We start from the raw sequence: 21,013 nt of genomic DNA on the forward strand, positions 1-21,013 counted from the left end.
TAGTCTTCCACGGCAAGGGGCGGCCTTCACTAACTTCAGCCACAGCACCGGCGGAAAAGAAGGAGAAAATTTCATTGGGATTCTCTTGATTCCGTAGTAGTTGAATGCCATCTGATGGCTCAGCGCTCTAGTAGAACAAAGAAGATTATCTAACCGGCTGGGGAATACACCAGGCGTTGCAACTTGGTTCGGGAAGCGTGTAAGTCGGTGAGTCCTCGGTGAAGACAACCGATAAGATTACATGTGATAAGATAAGAGCTTCCCGAACTTCTCATCGTCGCATTGTAGCCTTCCATCCTCTCGCGAAGCACTTCCCGACACCCACATCCACACCATGCTCCCTTAATGCGCTGCCCTTCCCTCACGATTTTCCAAAGATGGCGCGCTCCGTCTCTTCACCTCCATCGAACCATCAACGGTAACGCAGCAATAGCCCCGGCAGCGCATGTGCGGCCGACACCCTTTCGACAGCAAAACCAGCTCCAGCGCCAGCACCAGTACCGAACTCTCCTAACCCTCGCAATCGAAACATCGTGCGACGATACCTGCGTCGCCCTCCTCTCCAAAGACCCCGGTCCCCTGGGTCGCGCGACCCTCCACTTTCACCGCAAAATCACATCCGACAGCACGGCCTACGGCGGCGTCTACCCGCCCGTCGCCCTACGCTCCCACGACGCATCGCTCGCGCCACTCGTCGCCGAAGCCCTCTCCTCTCTGCCCCCAGCTGCCTCCGAGGAAGAAGCTCGGAATCACGATGACAGCAAGTTGATACGAGAAGGAGGGAAAGGGGGAGGTCGCTTTCTCGCAGGAGAGCTAGGGCTATCAAGCAACAACACGCTCACAGTCGCCGGCACTCTGCGCCAGAAACCCGACTTCGTGACGGTGACCCGCGGCCCCGGTATGTCCGCGAACCTCGCATCCGGGCTCTCCACGGCGAAAGGCCTCGCGACAGCGTGGCAGGTGCCCCTCCTGGCCGTGAACCACATGCAAGCCCACGCCCTGACCCCTCGCCTCGTCTCCGCGCTCGCCCGCCATGATCCGACGACATCTACAGCGTCCTCATCCACCACCGCCTCCTCCTCTCCAACAGTCGATGTCACCGCTACTATAAAACCAGAATACCCCTTCCTCACCCTTCTAGTCTCCGGCGGCCACACCCAGCTCGTCCACTCCCGCTCCCTCACATCTCACCGCATCCTCGCCTCCTCCTCCAACATCGCCGTCGGCGACGCCCTCGACAAGGCAGCGCGCCACATCCTCCCGCCGGACATGCTAGCATCCCACGGAGACGTCATGTACGGCGCCCTCCTCGAACGCTTCGCCTTTCCCGACTCCTTTGTCCCCTCCTCTCTATCATCATCAGATCCCAAAAGCCAGCACGGTCACGACTACGAATACACCCCTCCCCTCCGCCGCGTCGACGAAATCGCGCCGTACACCGCTCCCCCACCCTACTCCTGGACCCTCCACCCTCCCCTCTCCGCCTCCCGCGCCTTATCCTACGAGTTCAATGGCCTAGGCAGCGAGGTCCGCAAAATCGCCACCTCAAAAGGCGGCTCCATGTCTCTCGACGAACGACGGATCCTCGCCCGCGCCACCATGCGCCTCCTATTCGAGCACCTGGCGACTCGCATCTACCTCGCTCTTGCCGCCGAGCCGGAATTGAAAGATGCACTGAAAACACTCGTCGTAAGCGGCGGTGTCGCAAGCAACCGCTTCCTCATGCACGTGCTACGGAAGATGCTCGACGTCCGCGGATTCGAGCATGTGGAGATCACGGCGCCCCCGCCAGCGTTGTGTACGGACAATGCGGCCATGATTGCATGGACCGGCATGGAAATGTACGAAGCTGGCTGGGACAGTTCACTTTCCGTACATCCTGAGCGCAAGTGGTCGATTGACCCGTCCAGCGAAGAGGGTGGCATCCTGGGTGTCCCTGGATGGAGAAGAAGAGAACATTAAAACCTTATGATACCCCTTTTTTGGTTATAGAATCACATGTAATAACAATGTAGAAGAAGCGTGAGAATGAACTTGTATCATAATCTAGTGTACAAGTTACACAACACCTGCACTCTCCCTTGAGAGTATAGATGTCTAATGGACAACCTGACAAGCCATGCTCGATTCCGCGACTGCGCTCGGTTTGCCTATCACAACCGTTCTATTCATTCCTGTGCGAGGTAGTAAAATCTTCTTGTCTCCTTGCACGTCATAGTGATAGGTGGGATATATCGCTCTGTCCCGGCAAAAGCGACACTGGAGCGAGATTCGGTCTCGGGCTTCCGCCTGGAGACTGGCTGAAAGCGGGATTCTGGAAGGAACCCCACGACACGTATGACTTCAGCGGCACCAAATCACTGTCCTTCTCCACCGACATCTAGTCCAAGTCGGCAGTGACGTTGGTGAACTCGCCCTTCTCCAGCTTCGTCTTCCAGAAAATGGGATTCGTGTCATTGAAGCCATGCTTAACCCAGCCCTCCTCCTTGACGTGGTAGAGGTTGATGAAACCACCAGAGTAGGCGTCACGGTGCGTAGCGGCAAGAATACTTCGGCTACCGAGGTCAAGAGCTTCCTGGTCGGTCAAGTCGTAGCGGTACTCAGCGTCCAAAACACCGTAGGCAAAAGTCTGACCACTGCCGACACAGAAGAGGTTGCCAGGCAGACGAGTGCCGTCTGAATCGACGTAGTACAGCGCGGGGCCCTCCTCCTTCGTAACGCCGGCACACATGGTGCCCATGCTGAGGCCCATGCCCTTGTATGAGTAGACGAGGTTGGCGAGAATCTTGGACGCCGCGGCGACGGAAATGCGGCGCTTGTGGCGGAGTTCGTGCAGGCGGCACTGCATGCCCAACCATGCAAGCCAGTACTGACAGTCAGCGGCACCGCCGGCCATGGTGCCCAGGAGCACTGAGTTGATCTCAATGACCTTCTTGACTGTTTGCGAGGCAATCCAGTTTCCGGCAGTCGCACGGGAATCGGTGGCGACGATAATGCCGCCTTGAAACCGGAAGGCGAGGGTCGTTGTGCCGTGGGCAATCTTGATGGGGCAGTCGGGGTTGGCTCGGTCGTCTGTTGCTGCGCGGAGCCAGGAGGAGGGCTGCATTGAGGGGTTCCCCATGTCAGTCTGATGGTGCATCTCAGGTTCAAACGGAAACCCAGTCAAGAGGTTGAACTCACATGTGCGACCGGGGGCATAGCAAACTTCAATGACAGCGGCGGCGCTCCACCCAGGAGCTCAAGGTCCTCCTGCTCATCGTCTCTGAAGGTGTTGTGTTGCTCGAACGCCGGGCGGCTGTACTTGGCCACAAGGCTGTCCATCTCGGCGGTCAGCGGGCGGGGGAAATTGTCGAATTAACCGGTCGATAAGGGGTGGTGAGAGTAAAGAATTATTTCTGAGCGGGCTTTCGTTGATGTTCGTGGAAGTGTTGGGCTTGGTGATGATTGGAATGGGGAATGGGGTTCTTTGACGTTGACTTGGGGAGTAGCTCAGGCAGCTCCATGCTCGCGTCACGGCCAGCTTCAGCAAGGGAAAGTGCGTACCAAGCTGATTGATGCCTTGTTGCCTGATTCGGAATGGGCAACTGCTGCTGCAGGTACGGAGACACCTCAGCATCAAGGTCCGTGTGCACCTCAGGCTTACATAAGGACCTACCTCCAAGTGCGATAGCTTCCAGCGCAGGCCATGGACCGTAACGTACCTTAGGTAGTAAAAGTATTTTCGATGCTTCCTGTCCTCGAATTCATAGGCACTCTACACAACCATGATGAATTTCTCGACATTTCTCCCCTCTTAAGGATCCCTTAAGGGTCAAAATTCGGGGATGGCTAAATCGAGTAGCTCCCCATTTACCTGACCTGAACACCTATCTATCTTCCCATCCGATGTACCTATCCACCTGCTAGGTAGCCAGAACACGCAGGGGTCTAAAGTGATCACGTGGATCTGTTGATAAGATAACGCGACTCAAACAGGGTCGAAAATCCACCTCAGCTAAACCAAGGAAAGCGATTCCGCCATCATCCAACACTACCACTTGCGACGGCGAGCGCCATTTCACCCATGATCAGTCTCTCACATCAACTTTTACCAATCGCCGACTTGAAGGTATCACAATAATTTCGCGGCGATGGCTAGTATCGATCGCTATCGGCCCTCCAGAGAGGCCTACCAGCCTCCCACGCTCCCCCCGGGTCCGCCTCGACCAGACCGGCAATCCAGATCTCCCGGGCGTCGTCTTGATGTGCCACCTGCAGTTCCATCTCCCCCGACACACTCATCGCGGACCTCGCCGCCGCGCCCTCATTCTCAGCGAGACACGCGCTCACCCCAGCGGTCAAGGGCGCAAACACCAGGACCTCCGCCCAATCAGTGGTACTTCACCCCCGACGAGACCCTGAGCACACCGAGTATTCTAGATGGCATTTCACCGGCAGAGGAGCGCCTACGACGCGCGAAGGGTGTCAACTTCATATATCAGGCCGGAGTTCTTCTCGACTTGCCCCAAATCACCCTTTGGGTTGCAGGCGTCTTCTTCCACCGGTTCTATATGCGATACAGTATGGTTGAAGAGAAGAACGGCATCCACCACTACGTGAGACATATCTCTGCTCAATCCCCAGTCTAAATGCGTTCGTGTTGGTGTCTTATAAGTGTCAGGCACATTCCGCACTTCCCAGATCCAAACGAGGGACCCAAAAGGCTCAAGCTGAACCAATGCTGACGGAATCGGTTGAACAGAACATTGCAGCCACTGCGCTCTTTCTCGCGAACAAGACAGAAGAAAACTGTCGGAAGACAAAGGAAATCATCATCACAGTGGCGAAGGTCGCCCAAAAGAACCCCAAGCTAATGATAGATGAGATGAGCAAGGAGTACTGGCGGTGGAGAGACAGCATTCTCATGTACGAGGAGTTGATGCTGGAATACCTCACATTCGACCTCATGGTGGAGAACCCTTACCAGCGTCTATTCGAGCTTCTCGGTCAACTCGAAATAGTTCACAACAAACATCTGAGGCAGTCAGCTTGGGCGTTCTGCAGCGACGCCTGCCTTACCTCCATCCCTCTACTGCTCGAAGCACGCGACGTTGCCATCAGTGCCATCTTCTTTGCCAGTATACACACACAGCAGAAGATCGAAGATGTCAACGGCGAACCGTGGTGGAGGGCACTGAAAGGAAACGAAGACAAGTGTGCCAAGGCCATCGACATTGTCCGACAGTTCTACACTGAGAACCCGCTCCGTAAACAGAACCCGTCACTGCCATCACCAGCTTTTGACCTGGCCAATACTAGACAGCCAAGGGATCCGATGAGCCAGGACGCTCTCTCCTCTACAGCAGGCACGCCTTTTGAGCTGGATAGAGGAACGCAGAGCCCAAGAGCTAGGGCTAATGGTCGCGATGACGTCACTAATACTGAGTCCGGCTCGCAGGCCACGCTTAAGGAGCCAGAGAGAGCGAATGGCAATAACCCGGCGTCCCCAGGAAAGAGGAAGGAGCTTGACTCGGATTCCGAGGGCAGAGAACAGAAGCGGGCACGACTGTCCGATGAAGATGAAGGGGAGGTCTTGGACTAGGAGCTCTAGCCTGTAACATTGTAATAATTCCACGGACCATGGGCGTTGGAGGTCCATCGCATTTTACGGCGGGTATTCGGACAAAGGGTCGACAGGCGCAAGATGACGCTTATGTACCATAGTGGTCACTCACTAAAGGCGGCTTCAAGCGCAAGCATCTTGGTATGCGCGAGAGTCACAGCACGCTTTCACAGAGACACGGCGTTCCAAAGGTGGTATTTTGGCAGAGGTCATGGCGCAAGCGATGCTTTGCAAAGGTAGGAAATACCTTAGCAGTGATTACAATTCATAGCGAATTCATCATAAAGTCAAAAAACATTGCTGCAGATTGAGAGGGTAGTAGTTTATGGTATATGAATTGTTGAGCTACGTCTCGGCTCTCGATGAAGTCCTTCCGTCCTGCCTGTCTTGCGATTGATCGCATCATCCAAGAAATCTATCACGTCCACCATATTTTCGAGAGCAAGTAATGCTGCCCTCTCCTGTCGATTCAGCAAAGCACGCTTATCCGGCCCCATACCTGGTCCGCACATCTCGTGAAGGTGATGCTGAACGAGCTTCACTGGCATCGGGGCACGAATGACGTGGCGCATGAAGCATTCGACAGCCTCCCACGGACAAGACTCGAACCCAGCGTAAAGAGCAGGGTTTGCGAGGATACCCCGCGCAGACATGAGACCTGCCAACTTGGTGCCACTGGGGGTGAAGTCCGTATAGCCATCATGGCCGTTGATCAGTGTCGGTTCCAAAGGTTCTTCTGGTGCTTTGGATACCGTCGACAGGGGTAGCGTGGCCATGGAGAAGACATCGCCGGATAGAAGGATTGGGAGCGTGTCACCGTATTTCTCGAGGAGAATGCCAAGAGATTCGGTGTTAATAGGGGTGGTGGATGCTGTATGACGGGTACGGGGATGGATCGTCAGGAAGTCGATATTACGGTTCAGGGGGTTGCCAATGACAGTGTCGATGAAGTCCATCGTCTTCCTAGTCAGTGAAGCATGTGAGTAAGCGGAGGACGGTTCCCGAGAGGAGGTAAGGTGCACTCACCTCAAGTCCTTGTGCACACGGATCTTGACGCTGACGCTCCTCCCCTTTGGACTGTCGATATCCCGCTCCTTGCCAACGTGCCAACCGTCACTAGCCAAGCGTTGACGAGTCTCAATGACCATATCTCGTACGAGTTCACGCTGCTCCATAAGAGCGGCACCAAGAGTCTCTGCGCAAGCCCATGACTGTGGGCACCCGCAGTTGAGATCGACACCGTTGACAAAAGGGGCGGCAAGAGATGATGAGCGGGCGAGCTCGAGAGGGCTGTTTGCGCCAAATTGAACTATTGTGGGAGGCTGAACTCCACGGGTGGATATTGTGAGATCTTTGGAGAAGAGTCAGACCGTGGGAAGATACCGGAGTGAGGCGCAGGGGAGTCAACGAACCACTGTCCCGGGCAAAGTTATTGCGGTTGAACTCTTTCGACAGGATCATGGGTGTCCAGCAGAGATCGGTAGCATATTCATGAACGGTTTGACGGAAAGCGAGCTATGCGGTGATGAGTCAATGGCCTCCTTGACTGAAATACCAGATTTGAATCACCTTGCTATACCTCACCATAGGGGCTGAGACGTTCAGAAATCTATCTTGACTCTTGGCAGCATCGAATATTTTCAGGGGACTGCGTAAAGTCACATGTTGTCAGTCCCCTTGACTCATGGTGAACAAGAAGTGGAACTCAAAACCTACTGTGTTCTATCTGAAAGAGTTCCATTATAGAGGTCGGCCGCCATGGTGACAATCTGGACACCCACAAGAGTGAGTGGTATAATGCCCGAGTTGAGATGAGAGTGTGATTGAGTCGGATTAGGACGCACTCACAACGTCGAAGGCGCCTGTAGCGAAGAATTACAGAGGTTCTTAGTGGAGCAGGGGGGCCCTGTGGCATCAAACCTAGATGGGCGATCCTCACCTGTGCTGTCATAGTGGGGGTGGGGCTCTCTTGCGACGATAACGGCGGGGTGATTTTTCACCGCCTGCCCAATGGGGCAGAAACCTGTAAACTTCCTGCGTCAAAACTTTGCTCTACCCCAGCCAAGTGCTTGCATTTATGAGTCGTTTCTTCCCTCGGGAAACACTCTCTCCACCCTTCTTTTGATCTGGGCTATTGTTTCGCTCTAACTTGCTTCTCCTCACCTTCGCACTCGCGCTATCATCGTCGCAAAGTCGATCCTCACAATGGTCAAGAAGCCCGTCATCGGCCTCCTTGGAGGTGGCCAGTTGGGCCGAATGTTGTGCGAGGCCGCGGGGCCCCTCGGCATCGATATCGCGATCCTGGACGAGGCCAATTGTCCTGCGAAGCAAGCTAACCAAAACAGCCGGCACGTCACCGGTTCCTTCAAGGACCCGGCCAAGATCAGAGAATTGGCTGCCATGTGTGACGTCCTCACTGTCGAGATCGAGCACGTTAACACTGAGGTACTCGAGGAGATTGCGACCCGCGGTGTTATCACTGCTCCAGGCACCGTCAAGAAAGTACCCTGTCACCCCCATTGGCAGACTCTGCGTCTGATCCAGGACAAGTACTTGCAAAAAGAGCACTTCGCCAAGGGTGGTCTCCCCATTGCCCCTCAGATGGCCATTGAATCCGGCCCTGCTATGCCTGAGAGCCTCACGGCCGCTTACAGGGCATTCCAATTCCCATTCATGCTGAAGGCGAGAAAGGGTTCCTATGACGGCCGTGGTAACTTCAAGGTTAGGGGCCCGGAGGACTATGAGGAGGCTATTCGGACGATGGGCAAGCTCTCACTCTACGCTGAGAAGTGGGTACCTTTCGAGATGGAGCTCGCCGTCATGGTTGTGCGAACTGAGGATGAGGACGGCGAGTTGAGAAAGGTTCACACTTACCCGGCTGTCGAAACTATCCACGAGGAGAGTATCTGCACCAAGGTGTACTACCCACCCCGCCAAGTCAGTGCGGATGTATGTGAGAAGGCACGCCAGGTGGCTGGGGATGTTATCAAGACGGTGAAGGGCAGAGGTGTCTTCGCTGTTGAGATGTTCTTGCTCAAGGACGGTCAGTTAGCAGAGACTACAAGACTTGAGGATCAACTAACTTGATGATAGGCACAATCACCGTCAACGAGGTTGCTCCTCGTCCCCACAACTCGGGCCACTGGACTATTGAGGGTGTGCCCTACATGTCGCAGTACAAGGCGCAGCTCCATTCCATCTTGGACATGCTCCCGCGATCTATCAAGTTGCAGCCTCGCGTCTCCGGCGCTCTGATGCTCAACATTCTCGGCGGTGCGCGTGAAGACTCCCACGAAGAGTTGGTCGACCTGACCACATCCTTATACGATGACAACATGGATGTTTTCCTCCACCTCTATGGCAAATCGTCCAAGCCTGGCCGCAAGATTGGACACATCACCGTGACGACTCACTCTGCCAACTCCAGCTTGGAGAGGCTAGCAGCGCCTCTGATTAACGAGGTGAACTACATGCGCGAAGCGCGACTTGATGCTGCCTCAGACCAACTCCGTCTGCAAGAGTCTCCTGCCAAGAAGACCAGCTCCCGCAACGCCGATAAGCCCTTGGTTGTTGTCACCATGGGTTCTGACTCAGACCTCAAGGTCTTGAAGGGTGCCTTCGAGATTCTTGAGCATTTCGAGGTTCCTTATGACCTTGACATCACTTCTGCTCACCGTACGCCCCATCGTATGGTTGAACTTGGAAAGACCGCCGCGCAGCGTGGCATCAAGGTCTTGATCGCAGCTGGTAAGTTTACATACGTCGATCGGCCCTTTGGAGATATTACTAACATCACCAAAGCCGGCGGTGCTGCCCATCTCCCAGGCATGCTGGCATCCGAGACAACTGTGCCGGTGATTGGCGTGCCCGTCAAGGCCACTCATCTTGACGGTCACGACAGCTTGCTGAGCATCGTGCAAATGCCCCGCGGTTGCCCCGTGGCAACGGTCGGTATTAACAACTCCACCAATGCTGCCCTCCTCGCTGTCAAGATCCTCGGGTCGTCTAGCCTCGAGTACCAGCAAAAGATGGCTCAGTATATGAGCAACATGTCCCGGGAAGTTGAGCACAAGGCTTCCGAGCTGCAGAGTAAAGGCTGGAAGGCGTACCTCGAGAACCAATAAGGGACAATGAAGAGATTTTATTAGCATGTGTGGAACTTCTTTCCACGTTTGGGCAGCATTGATTGATACCAGCAAAGGCGTACATAGGAAAGTTAGTAAATAACAAATAAGGGGCGGTCGCTATAAGGTCCTTAATGCTTGATTTCCGGGATGACGCTTCACTGCCATACTGCCACCTTGGCTGGTGTGAGAAAAGGTTGTTTCGTCAAACGATTTCCAGGGAGATGCATGAGGACTTGCGGTTGAGACATGGCCCAACGTTGGGAAGGCGGCGTGGGTTTCCGCTTGAAACAGGACCCGGGGTAACTGTGAGCCTACACCTTGAACCCTGAGAGAATCGCCTGCCGATTGTTCCGGAGTGCAAATGACTTCTTACTTTGTAGACACCAGTATTTTGTCTTTCAGGTCTGATGTTGATGATTGGCATGACTGGCGGGGCATCTATCACTTTCTTTGCGGGAGCTAGATATCGGAAGGAATGGTCAGAAACACTAGGATACACTTCTTTCCACTCGGGGGTACGGTTTCAGTCTCAAAATCGATGATCTTATCGATGATCGCCGGGTCGCCCAAAAACAGACTGTTGGGATCAAACCCACCTCATGCTACGGATATTCACCTCGATTCCTCTACTTGACTTTGAGCCACTGACATTTATTTTCCAATAATAGAACTTGCTGAAGACGGCCTCGTTCATGTGACTCGCAGTCGGTTGTCATGCCCCAGCACGCCTGGTACATGCAATACGAGAAGGAGCTGTCTCAATCAAACGTGGTGGTCACTGACCGTCTGACTGCTATCAATGAAGGAACCTCTAAGCACATCAGAGCACTGAGTATGTGGCAAGGACAAAAGGGCAAAATCGAGGTAAGTATGATATACGACAGGAGCCTGCCATGGCTTATGTCTCAGTGCGACGGGTGTGATGTCTCCCCGCGTTCCGACCAACGTATGTCCTTGACTTGGACAACGTGAGGGGAAGACAAGTGGCCAAGCTGGACAGGAAGAAGGGGTCGATAGACTTCTTGGCCAATACCTCTTTACATCAAAGGAAGAAGTGATCAGCCGCATGCTCGGTGCTATTCATAGCTTTTGCACGTTGCGAAGCTTACTACGTAGTGCCCGCTTCTCGATCCCGGGATGGACATTCCTCGCAAAATACGAGATGACATCCCTTCGAACAACTATCTAACCTATCGCCTGATTGATGTCATCAATTTTGACTACCAAGCGGTGAGCGAAATCGCTCACAGCATGTTACAGCAAGCTGCCTGGAACATACCTGCGGTGACATTCCTCCAAACGGCGGAAGGGGTTTGTGGCCTCTCAAACCATGTTTGTTGGTTCCACACTCCTGAGAGCATCGCACACACTTGACAGCTTGGGTATTACGTGGGTATCTAAGGTGAACCTATCGAGGATTCTGGTAAATGACTTCGGAAAATGTCCCGGCCGAGCTAATGCCTGCTCTATTACTACTCGCTTAGGGTCCTGCTCGCCACATGGCGCATCTCGCAGCAGACGGCCTGATGCATCGCCCTGATCTTTTTGATCCGAAGGACCGGATGCGACTTGGGAAGTGAGTTAGAGATCACCGGTCCAAATCTATCCGCGGAGACCGTTCGCTGACAAGGTGGTCCAGATCGACGCCGTCCTGAGACAAGCGCCTTGGCAGGAATATGATAATCTGGGGCCTCGACAGGTACTGCCTTGACGTCGGCTCGCACCGGTAACTTCTCTTGATAATTAGGCACTGTAGAGCTATCGAGAGTTTCTGCAGATTGATCTAGACGACATCGAGAACATCACCACTATTTCTATGTGTAAGTCTACTTATGAAGGCCCAAGCTTGTTTATTGTGGGAGAAGACTTCATTCTTCACCAAGGACATGATCGATAAGAATGTATACCTACCACAGCCCGCAGAAAACCGTTTTCTGTCCGATTCCGTCGCTCGCACATCTTTCTCAAGCTGAAGGGTATCACGAACAAAGGTCGTGTGTCTGTATAACCTTATGGGACCCCGCAATCCTGTCCATTCATCCCTTTGATCCTCGGGAGCGAAAACCTGCTAACCTTCTTGCGGCACTGTGGATGGAATTTGAGCTGTTCGAAAACAGCCTGAAGAGTAAGACATCGAGTTCACCGTCGATCCTAGATCACCAGACAGCCGTCCATTATGGACTACACCTTGCGGCTTGGTCCTGCGGCGCGCACTATGCCGCCAATTCTGAACCGGATGCGCTCATCATCCCATTCATCGCAGCCCTGGGATGATCTGCACTCGGGTCTAGCATATCTCTTCCTCTCTTGGCAATCACACCAAGCAGGCCGAGGTCACCACCAATTCGAGGCTATCGTGGAATGAACTACCAAACTGGGGCTGCGCCTGCTGAGGCTGGGCAGGGCGAACCAAGCTCGTCTGCGGCCGAGAGAATCACAAACCTACATGTGCTAGTGCCCGTCTTCCCGTCTAAGTAGCTACCCTTATGACGGAGATCGGAGAGTTCGCCGACCCGTACAACCTCGAGGCAAACTTGGGAACATATATAGCAACCTTGATGTCCAGCTTCAGAGACTTTGCTACAGTGCAACTTACATCACCCACTTGACAACTGCCCCTCTGTATCTCAAGCTACACCACACCGCAACCGCAGAGATTTCGATCATCTTCATCACCAAAGGTCACCACGCAACCAAATAGTCAACATGCTCTCCAACAACATCTTCACAATACTAGCCATCGTCGGCCTATCAGCCGCCCAGATCCAAGTCCCGCCCTCCAACGCCGCCGACTGCCCGCGAACCATGTGTCTCGACGGCATCAACCCAGAATGCGGAATCCGATGGGGCGGCTGCTACGACATGTGCCAGCCGCAGATGAAGCCCACCATGCCGCCTTGCAAATACACGCTGAGCAAGTCGACAATCTCGAAGACATTCAAGCCCTCCTTCACTAGGCCAACCCGGCCCAGCCTGCCGCCCACGCGCAGCCCGACAATCACTCGGGCACCGCCCAGCTTGACTACTTTACCTACGACGGCGGTCGACAACTGCAGCACGCGTAGCGTGTGTGTTGATTACATTAACGAGTGCGGACAGTGGTATGGCGGGTAAGTTTGCTTCTTCGCTTCTAATGCCTCACATATTAGTACAGCGTATCATGTTTGCTGACTTTGCCGTAAAAATGTAGGTGCCACGCCGACTGCAAGCCCTGGCCGTCGTACTCCAAGCCTTTGTGCACACCCACGTCCAGCTTGAGTGTTGACCCGTCCACGTTACCAACCGATTACTGAGGGCGCTCGCCGACGCCACAAAGTTCATGAATGGGATGAAAGAATTAGGAAGCGATTGAGACAAACGTTTGATGATCCTGTATAATGAATAGATGATATCCTTCATACATTACATATTAGCAACCTGGTTTCAGCAAGGGTACTTCAGTTTCTTACGCGATGATACAGTCGCTGGAGCCACGACATCGACGACATCCCTAAACTTGTACTCAGTTTCTCTGTGCCTCACAATTAATCGATAACTCAATCAACTTCGATAGAGCGCCAAGGACACAGAGAATAGGCTGCCCGAGTGTAGTCTTTGAACAAAATGAATTTCTCCTCCTACTTTACACGTTTTTAACTCCAGAGCCAAAGCCCAAAAGCCTGCGGTGTATGCACCAGCCCTAATAGCCTGATTCCAAAGGGTCCAGGTAGCGATATCCCCCACGCGGCTCACCCACGATCATTAACTAAATTGTTGTCGTGGTATTACGATTGCCTTTGATATTGCCTTCCGCCACTCTCTGGCCCTCCCATCGTCTTCGTCTTCCTTTCCCCTCGCATACCCGAATTTCCTACCAACACCCGACACCGGTTCTAATCATAACAGGTTTAGTACACACGCTTGAAGGGAGGAACAGCCTTGCACTCGTTCTCGTCCAGAGTGTTGGCAATAACGCCACGGTAGCCGAGGTCGACCTTGCCGTGGGGGTTCTTTTGGAAAGAGAGGGTGTGCTTCATCCAGTTGACGTCGTCACGGTCCGGGAAGTCCTCGCGGGCGTGGGCACCACGAGACTCCTTGCGAGCGGCGGCGGAAGTGGCAGTTTGGGAACTATTCGTCGTTAGTTAACGTCCCCATGAAAGGAGCAGTATTGAAGGGAACTTACGCGCAGGTCAACAGGTTGCGGAGCTCAAGGGTCTCAACCAAGTCAGAGTTCCAGATCATGCTCTTGTCCTTGATGGAAACGTCGGGGAACTGAGCGTCAATCTCCGTCATCTTGCGGACACCCTCGTCCAGAGACTCCTGTGTTCTGAAAACGCTGACCTCAGTCTGCATAGCCTTCTGCATAGACAGACGAACGTCGGAGGTGGTTCTGCTACCCTCGCGCGTGCGAACGTCATCCAGAGTCTCAATGGCCTCAGCACCAGCATCAGCAGCCAGAGGCTTGTGCTTGGTACCAGGAGTAAACTTGTCACGGATGGTGTGGGAAACGGCACGGCCGAAGACGACCAAGTCGAGGAGAGAGTTGGCACCCAGACGGTTGGCACCGTGGACAGAGACACAGGCGGCCTCACCGCAGGCGAACAGACCAGGGACGACCTTGTCGTTACCAGACTCGTCAACAGTGATGACCTCACCGGTGTACTTGGTAGGAATACCACCCATGTTGTAGTGGACGGTGGGCAGAACAGGAATAGGCTGGGTGCGAACGTCGACACCAGCGAAAATGCCGGCGGTCTCGGAGATACCGGGCAGACGCTCGTGAAGAACCTCAGCGGGAAGATGGCTGAGCTGGAGGAAAATGTGATCCTTCTCCTCGCCAACACCACGTCCCTCGCGGATCTCCATGGTCATGGACCGGGAGACGACGTCACGGGAAGCAAGATCCTTAGCGGTGGGGGCGTAACGCTCCATGAAGCGCTCACCCTCGGAGTTCAGAAGGTAACCACCCTCACCGCGGGCTCCCTCAGTGATCAAGCAGCCAGCGCCGTAGATACCAGTGGGATGGAACTGAACGAACTCCAAGTCCTGGTTAGGCAGACCAGCACGAGCAACCATGGCCATACCGTCACCAGTGCAGGTGTGGGCAGATGTGCAAGAGAAGTAGGCACGTCCGTATCCGCCGGTGGCCAAGACGGTGTGGTTAGCAAGGAAACGGTGCAAAGTGCCGTCCTCCTGGTTGTAGGCGACGACACCGCGGCACTCTCCATCCTGCATAATCAGATCGAGAGCGAAGAATTCGATGAAGTAGTTGGTGTTGTGACGGAGAGACTGTCCGTAAAGAGTGTGGAGAAGAGCGTGACCAGTACGATCCTCAGCAGCGCAGCATCTGTAAGCCTGTCCACCCTTGCCGAACTTCTGAGACTGACCACCGAATGCACGCTGGTAACTGTGAAGCGAGATATGTTAGCATCTGTCTGTATCCAAGGTGTTTCTGGGCCTTCTTTTCTTCGACTCACATCTTGCCATCCTCAGTTCTTGAGAAGGGGCATCCGTAATTCTCAAGCTCCACGATGGAGGCAGGCGCCTCACGGGTCATGTAGTGAATAGCATCCTGGTCACCGAGCCAATCTGAACCCTTGACGGTATCGTACATGTGCCATCTCCAGTCGTCCTCATGCATGTTTCCGAGGGCGGCGTTGATGCCACCCTGAGCGGCGACAGTGTGACTTCTGGTAGGGAAAAGCTTTGAGATACAGGCAGTGTTGAAGCCAGCCTCTGCGAGGCCGAAGGCAGCACGAAGACCAGCACCACCGGCACCGACAACAATGGCGTCGTACTCATGGTCGACGACGGGGTACTTGCTGGAAAGGTAGGGTGAAGCCTCCTTTGCGCGGAGGTGCTGGTTCGCGTAAATCCGCGCGGCGGATCTGGTCGTGGAGAATGCGCGCGCCTGCGAGAACTGAGATTGCCAAGTATTAGTTCTACTGTTCAAGCCGAGGCCGTATTTAAACGCAGGACGGATCAAAGGAGCGACGTACAGCAGGCTTAGCAGCAAACCTCCTCAACGCCATTGATGAGGCCATGATTGATGTGTACACTATCTTGCAGTATCAGTATGCGTTTCGGTCGCGGCTGTATGTTCTATCTAGAATTGCGGGAGGCGAAGGGGGCGAGGTGATGATGGCCGAAGATGTTGGGTTGAAAGCCGCTCGTGTGTAACCGGGTGGATGGATAGATCGGTACTGACCGTTATCGGAAGACGGAAGAGAGGAGAGGTCAAGCCTAGAATTGCAAAGTTAACAAATTGGTAACAGAGGTACCTGGAATTTGAGATACTCACCGTCGAATTGAACTGGTCTCCAAAACGAGGTGCGGTCTCTGAGTGATGAATAGACCTCCAACCAGTGTATGGAGAAAAGTACGGAACAAACCACGGCAAACCTCGCACACGTCTTCTGCAATAAGTCAGCTCGGCACCTCGGGTAATCACACTGTTGGTGATTGGTTGAGATAGCTATGGCTAGTGGACTCACGCCACAACCACAGTCAAGCCACAGTTGGTTTCCGGGGCAGAGTTCACATGTAAAGTCCCGTCAAATTCCGAGATCGATTCCGGGGTATCATCAGTGCGACCGGATGAAAGCTTAGCCTTCGTTGATCAGCCGCCCGAAACTCGAGGTTCTATTCTTAACAGACAGGCAATGACCAAAAGTCAATGTCTCTGGTTGCGATCAATTGTTGACTCTATATTTTGCCATTTCCCCTCTCCCTCTGATTGACAGTTTGATGACTTGTTAGTTTGCACGTCGAATTGTGTACACTACGGGTGCTCTTTGCCCGTTCCCGAGCGGCATTGCCGAGGTGCGGGTGGAACTGGGTCTCTTTGTCGATGGGGAGGAGAAAATCCATGACTTCACGACGAGAATCGCCCATCGTCAGCAGTTCTACTTTGCCACACTTTCAAACAATGCAGAGCCTCGGTAGACAACCACACAACTGAAAGGAGAACGTGACTCTCAACCGACAATTGAAACGCCAACCAATTAGACTTTTAATGTCTTCAACACACAGTAATGCGACTTGATCAGGCGCAACGATCTGCGCGGTTGCTGCAGGACCAATTGACCCACAATAACTCTTGCGCTGCAGAAGTGAAGTGTTGAAAATAGTAATTTAGGGTTACTCTAGGTATCTGGTATGGTGAAGCCAACCCGTCGCAAACAGTTCGCCCGTGGCGACTCACTAGTATCGCGCCCTCTGCGTCCTCTTCAATCGGCTCGTTCCTTCACGTGCCGTGCCAGTCTCGGGCCTAGCTAAGCCTTGCCTCCCATCTCATCGCTCAGGCACTTTCAGACACAGGGCCAAACTCCTATGAGTTACTGCGGGCTAACGAAAACAAAAGAAAGCCTGAATTCAAAGTCCCCTTTTAGTGTGTCCAAGGAGTTCAAACTCCAGCCATGCTCATAAAGTACACACTACCTAGTATACAGCCAATATCGCGCCGCCCAAGATTATGACTCCAAACGTAGACCCCACAGCTTCTCTAGCTTCTTAGAAAGCCATCTGCTTCTTGATCTCGGCAATAGCCTTGCCGGGGTTCAGGCCCTTGGGGCAGGCACGTGTGCAGTTAAGAATCGTGTGGCAACGGTACAAGCTCATGGAGTTGTCGAGTGCAGCCTTACGCTCGGCCTTCTTCTGATCGCGAGAGTCGGCGAGCCAGCGGTAGGACTGGAGGAGGATGGCGGGTCCAAGGTACTCCTCAGAGTTCCACCAGTAAGACGGGCACGAGGTTGAGCAGCAGGCGCAAAGAATGCACTCGTACAGACCGCTCAACTTCTTTCGGTCGGCGACGCTCTGGCGGTATTCCTTGCCCTATGGAAGAGGTTAGCTGGGATCATTCGAGATGCTGCAGTCTGAATCAACGTACATCAGGGGCAGGAGTGTCTCTCTGGAGGTAGGGCTTGATTGAGCGGTATTGCTTGTAGAACTGGGTCAAGTCCGGCACCAAGTCCTTGACGACGTAGGTGTGAGGCAAAGGGTAGACCTTGACGTCTGAAGCGTTCTCTGAAGGGATACGGCCTTTCGTTGTTGTTAGCATTGAATCGCCGTGAGTTCTTTCAGCAGCTTGCAAAGCCAGGTGGCTACAAGGGTGCTTCAGGAGTCAACGTACAAAGGCAAGCGAGCGTGTTCTGGCCGTTAATGTTCATGGCGCAGCTACCGCAAATACCCTCTCTGCAACTTCTGCGGAAGGTAAGGGTAGGGTCCAGCTCGTTCTTGATCCGAATCAATGCATCCAGCATCATGGGTCCGGTCTTGTTCAGGTCCAGCGTGTACTCCTGCATCTTGGGCTTCTCGGTCGGCGTGTCGGGGTTCCAGCGGTAGATGGTGAACTTCTTCATCTTGGGCTCCTTTGTCGCAGGCACTTGATCGCTAGGGGTAGCCAGGCCACGGCGAGGAATAGTGACGGCAGGGCGGAAAGCAGCCTTGGTGGCCGAGCCCAAGACGCGGGTGGAAGAGCGGAGAGATGCCATTATGGCGGTTGGTTTTCGTATGCAACTGGACAGAAAATGGAGATGAATGAATTGATTGTTGACACACCGAGTTGAAGATGAGCGATTCCAACGAATTGGCGGGGCGCGGTGTGGGAAAGCTGCGATTCACCGTAGTATTATCCTTGGTGGCGGTTCAGAGTGTAGTGGTAGACATCATGGAAGTTTGCTTCAATCCCTCGGTTATTGTGTCGAAGCGGCCGGAGCAAAAAGGTGGGACCCTTGACCAATCATTGCTGAGTGATTTTAAACCACATTTCAATTGCCGCTTTTGGCCTCAATCCCGAGCTCTTACCTTGTGTTTCCGGATAAATGCTCAGCAAACCGACTCGAAGGTCCAAAAACCCTGCTTTTAAAGGCATCTTCATTGTTGTGTGAGTAATATACCGATGTTGAAATCTCCAGACTACCTTACTTCGCTGCACATTTTGACAGTCATATCTGTACATCCGGAATCCCGGCTCGTGATAACTTAAAGCAGCGTGCACCTCCTTCCCCCGGTTTTCGTGTGGAATAAACCGGCATCTGGGACCGGGAGCAGCTGAAAGCTGACTCAGCGGGAATACCCCGGGTAGATAGCAGCCCTGGGGAATCTGGGGTTGGGGCCTTTTTCTTATGACATCAAGTGGACGTTGCATTCCCTTTCAGACGCGACTACCTATCACAAGTCGTCTATCCATTTGACGTTACGAAAGTGCTCGTGTCGAAGAAGCGTCTCGAGCTACGAGAATATCTTGGGTCCGCAATTTAGCTATGTGATTCCAGTCACATTTCTAACGAGCAATTGATACGGTTAATATGCGGACTGCGGAAGCACCGCATCTCCAAGAAACACTCTACATCGCAGCACATTGGAAGCAATGGCCGCAACGGTGACAGTATTGCGCCAGCCTCTGGTCCTCCTCCCTGCCACAAGGCCATTATCACAAGGTACGCTTCTGCTTTGCATCGAATTCTAAAATCCTCTTACTAATTATACTTTAGCATCCGTTAGCTTCTCAAAGTATCTCGCCCGACAACGGTCGACCCCTCCGACGAACATCTCATCGCGATACTTCTCAACAGCCAGAAGCATGAAGTCCGACTCGGCTGCAAAGCTATCCTACCACGTTGCTGCGTCTTTTACCGCGAAAGACCATCCCTACGACCCATCAACACACGTCTTTCACTTCAATCCCTACAACCGTATCCAGCAGAACCGTAGCAAACGCTCCAGACCAGACAGCGGACACGATGCCTTTTTCGTCAGTCGAGTCGGCGACTCTGGCGCAGTAGCCCTTGGTGTGGCTGATGGCGTCGGCGGCTGGGTAGATTCTGGTGTTGACCCGGCGGATTTCTCACACGGTTTCTGCGATTACATGGCTTCGACAGCCTACGGACACGGTTCAATCAAAGACGACTCGACCACAAAGGGCACGGGTGACAAGGAGCCGCTAAGAGCGCAAGATCTGATGCAAAAGGGATACCAGGCGATCAATGAGGACAGCACCGTCATTGCTGGTGGCAGTACAGCGTGTGTTGCTGTAGCATCCTCAGACGGCAACCTCGACATTGCCAACCTAGGCGACTCTGGCTTCATCCAGCTTCGATTGAACGCCGTACACACCTACTCTGAACCCCAAACGCATGCCTTCAACACGCCTTATCAGCTCTCTATCGTGCCTCCCAGCGTAGCCGCTCGGATGGCAGCTTTTGGTGGCCAGAACCTATGCGACTTTCCCAAAGACGCCGACGTCACTCGCCATGACCTCCGTCACGGCGATATCATCGTTTTCGCAACTGACGGTGTATGGGACAACCTGTTTAACCAGGACATCCTCCGTATTGTTAGCAATGTCATGACAACGACAGGCGCATGGCTCATGACGAAGAATGGGGTCCGCGTCGTCGACAATCTCAAGCCCTTTACAAAACCCGCTGAAGACGCCTCAGAGCGACCTTCCGCAAAGTTTCTTACCTTGCAGAGCGTGCTCGCGGCGGAAATCACGTCCGCCGCCAAGTCGGCGAGTCTAAACCGCAACGTTGACGGCCCCTTTGCCAAGGGAGTGCAGAAGTACTACCCGCAGGAGAACTGGCACGGCGGCAAGATCGACGATATTTGCGTTCTCGTCCTCATCGCGTCGGATGACTCCAAGGCCGCGGCCAAGAGTCGCCTTTAAGGCTGTCTTGTATCATTACCAACACTATTTGCGGTATCTGAAGCTCATTGCTGCTTTTTCCAGTTGCTCAGAACCCCCCCCCCCCCCATAGAAGCCCCCAAAGGAGCGCCACCGCTGCATTTGTCCGTTGTATCGTAAATCTTCGACCGTCGCCAATTTCTCATTCGGTGACGCAGCAATGTTGTACAAAGGATCCTGAGCAATATCTTATTTTCTCCCATACACGCAATGAAGAGACGTCGAGAAGTCAGCAGTCAGTCAGTTATAGCAGTATCAAAAAATACCACCCAAAATCGATGTCTGACCGTTTCATCGTACTCTACCTTAAAACCAATTTGTACTCGCCTCATTCCTTTGCATGTTTCTCTGCTTGGACTTATGCTTCTCCACCGATTAACCTACACGTTTTAGCTCATGCGATCGGCAGGAACGGTCGAACGAGAAGTCCAATCGTCTTCCCTTTCCCCCCTTGTTTTCTCTTCTCCTTTGTCCTTGCTATGAAGCGGGGCGAGGCGCTGGGAACTTGCCGATCGCAGCTGTGGCTCTGCCTAGGCGGGTTTCTTGTTGCTTTTCTACGGATAGAGTATCTTCCAATGGACGGAGCCCCCTTTTTTTTTTGAACTCCACGTCAGCTCT

The 21,013-nt window shown here is 53.5% G+C and overlaps 9 protein-coding genes across 9 annotated transcripts; 5 read left to right on the top strand and 4 right to left on the bottom strand.

Moving 5' to 3' along the window:
• Positions 1 to 345: 345 nt before the first annotated feature.
• CTAM01_00177 (glycoprotease) lies at positions 346 to 1,962 on the top strand (the record flags this gene model as incomplete). The annotated part of the gene is made up of 1 exon (XM_060516231.1): positions 346 to 1,962. One exon carries the CDS (start codon positions 346 to 348, stop codon positions 1,960 to 1,962), a length of 1,617 nt encoding a protein of 538 aa, XP_060388857.1.
• Positions 1,963 to 2,380: 418 nt separating this feature from the next.
• CTAM01_00178 (proteasome component PRE2) lies at positions 2,381 to 3,321 on the bottom strand (the record flags this gene model as incomplete). The annotated part of the gene is made up of 2 exons (XM_060516232.1): positions 2,381 to 3,100; positions 3,181 to 3,321. The coding sequence occupies 2 exons, from the start codon at positions 3,319 to 3,321 to the stop codon at positions 2,381 to 2,383; spliced, it is 861 nt and encodes a 286-aa protein (XP_060388858.1).
• Positions 3,322 to 4,130: 809 nt separating this feature from the next.
• Positions 4,131 to 5,581, top strand: CTAM01_00179 (cyclin-K; the record flags this gene model as incomplete). Its single annotated transcript, XM_060516233.1, has 2 exons — positions 4,131 to 4,595; positions 4,742 to 5,581. 2 exons carry the CDS (start codon positions 4,131 to 4,133, stop codon positions 5,579 to 5,581), a joined length of 1,305 nt encoding a protein of 434 aa, XP_060388859.1.
• A 344-nt stretch (positions 5,582 to 5,925) lies between these two features.
• CTAM01_00180 (dihydrouridine synthase) lies at positions 5,926 to 7,362 on the bottom strand (the record flags this gene model as incomplete). Its single annotated transcript, XM_060516234.1, has 5 exons — positions 5,926 to 6,565; positions 6,629 to 6,953; positions 7,015 to 7,117; positions 7,187 to 7,250; positions 7,319 to 7,362. The coding sequence occupies 5 exons, from the start codon at positions 7,360 to 7,362 to the stop codon at positions 5,926 to 5,928; spliced, it is 1,176 nt and encodes a 391-aa protein (XP_060388860.1).
• Positions 7,363 to 7,807: 445 nt separating this feature from the next.
• CTAM01_00181 (phosphoribosylaminoimidazole carboxylase) lies at positions 7,808 to 9,726 on the top strand (the record flags this gene model as incomplete). Its single annotated transcript, XM_060516235.1, has 3 exons — positions 7,808 to 8,645; positions 8,696 to 9,349; positions 9,404 to 9,726. 3 exons carry the CDS (start codon positions 7,808 to 7,810, stop codon positions 9,724 to 9,726), a joined length of 1,815 nt encoding a protein of 604 aa, XP_060388861.1.
• Positions 9,727 to 12,435: 2,709 nt separating this feature from the next.
• On the top strand, positions 12,436 to 13,022 carry CTAM01_00182 (uncharacterized protein; the record flags this gene model as incomplete). The annotated part of the gene is made up of 2 exons (XM_060516236.1): positions 12,436 to 12,839; positions 12,920 to 13,022. 2 exons carry the CDS (start codon positions 12,436 to 12,438, stop codon positions 13,020 to 13,022), a joined length of 507 nt encoding a protein of 168 aa, XP_060388862.1.
• Positions 13,023 to 13,616: 594 nt separating this feature from the next.
• On the bottom strand, positions 13,617 to 15,752 carry CTAM01_00183 (succinate dehydrogenase; the record flags this gene model as incomplete). Its single annotated transcript, XM_060516237.1, has 4 exons — positions 13,617 to 13,836; positions 13,892 to 15,115; positions 15,186 to 15,628; positions 15,708 to 15,752. The coding sequence occupies 4 exons, from the start codon at positions 15,750 to 15,752 to the stop codon at positions 13,617 to 13,619; spliced, it is 1,932 nt and encodes a 643-aa protein (XP_060388863.1).
• Positions 15,753 to 17,220: 1,468 nt separating this feature from the next.
• On the bottom strand, positions 17,221 to 18,200 carry CTAM01_00184 (succinate dehydrogenase iron-sulfur subunit; the record flags this gene model as incomplete). Its single annotated transcript, XM_060516238.1, has 3 exons — positions 17,221 to 17,541; positions 17,597 to 17,748; positions 17,840 to 18,200. The coding sequence occupies 3 exons, from the start codon at positions 18,198 to 18,200 to the stop codon at positions 17,221 to 17,223; spliced, it is 834 nt and encodes a 277-aa protein (XP_060388864.1).
• An 878-nt stretch (positions 18,201 to 19,078) lies between these two features.
• On the top strand, positions 19,079 to 20,377 carry CTAM01_00185 (5-azacytidine resistance protein azr1; the record flags this gene model as incomplete). The annotated part of the gene is made up of 2 exons (XM_060516239.1): positions 19,079 to 19,148; positions 19,203 to 20,377. The coding sequence occupies 2 exons, from the start codon at positions 19,079 to 19,081 to the stop codon at positions 20,375 to 20,377; spliced, it is 1,245 nt and encodes a 414-aa protein (XP_060388865.1).
• Positions 20,378 to 21,013: the final 636 nt, after the last annotated feature.

The sequence above is a fragment of the Colletotrichum tamarilloi genome (assembly GCF_030869305.1).
Source record: "Colletotrichum tamarilloi strain Tom-12 chromosome Unknown Scaffold_1.1, whole genome shotgun sequence".
Lineage (NCBI taxonomy): Eukaryota > Fungi > Ascomycota > Sordariomycetes > Glomerellales > Glomerellaceae > Colletotrichum > Colletotrichum tamarilloi.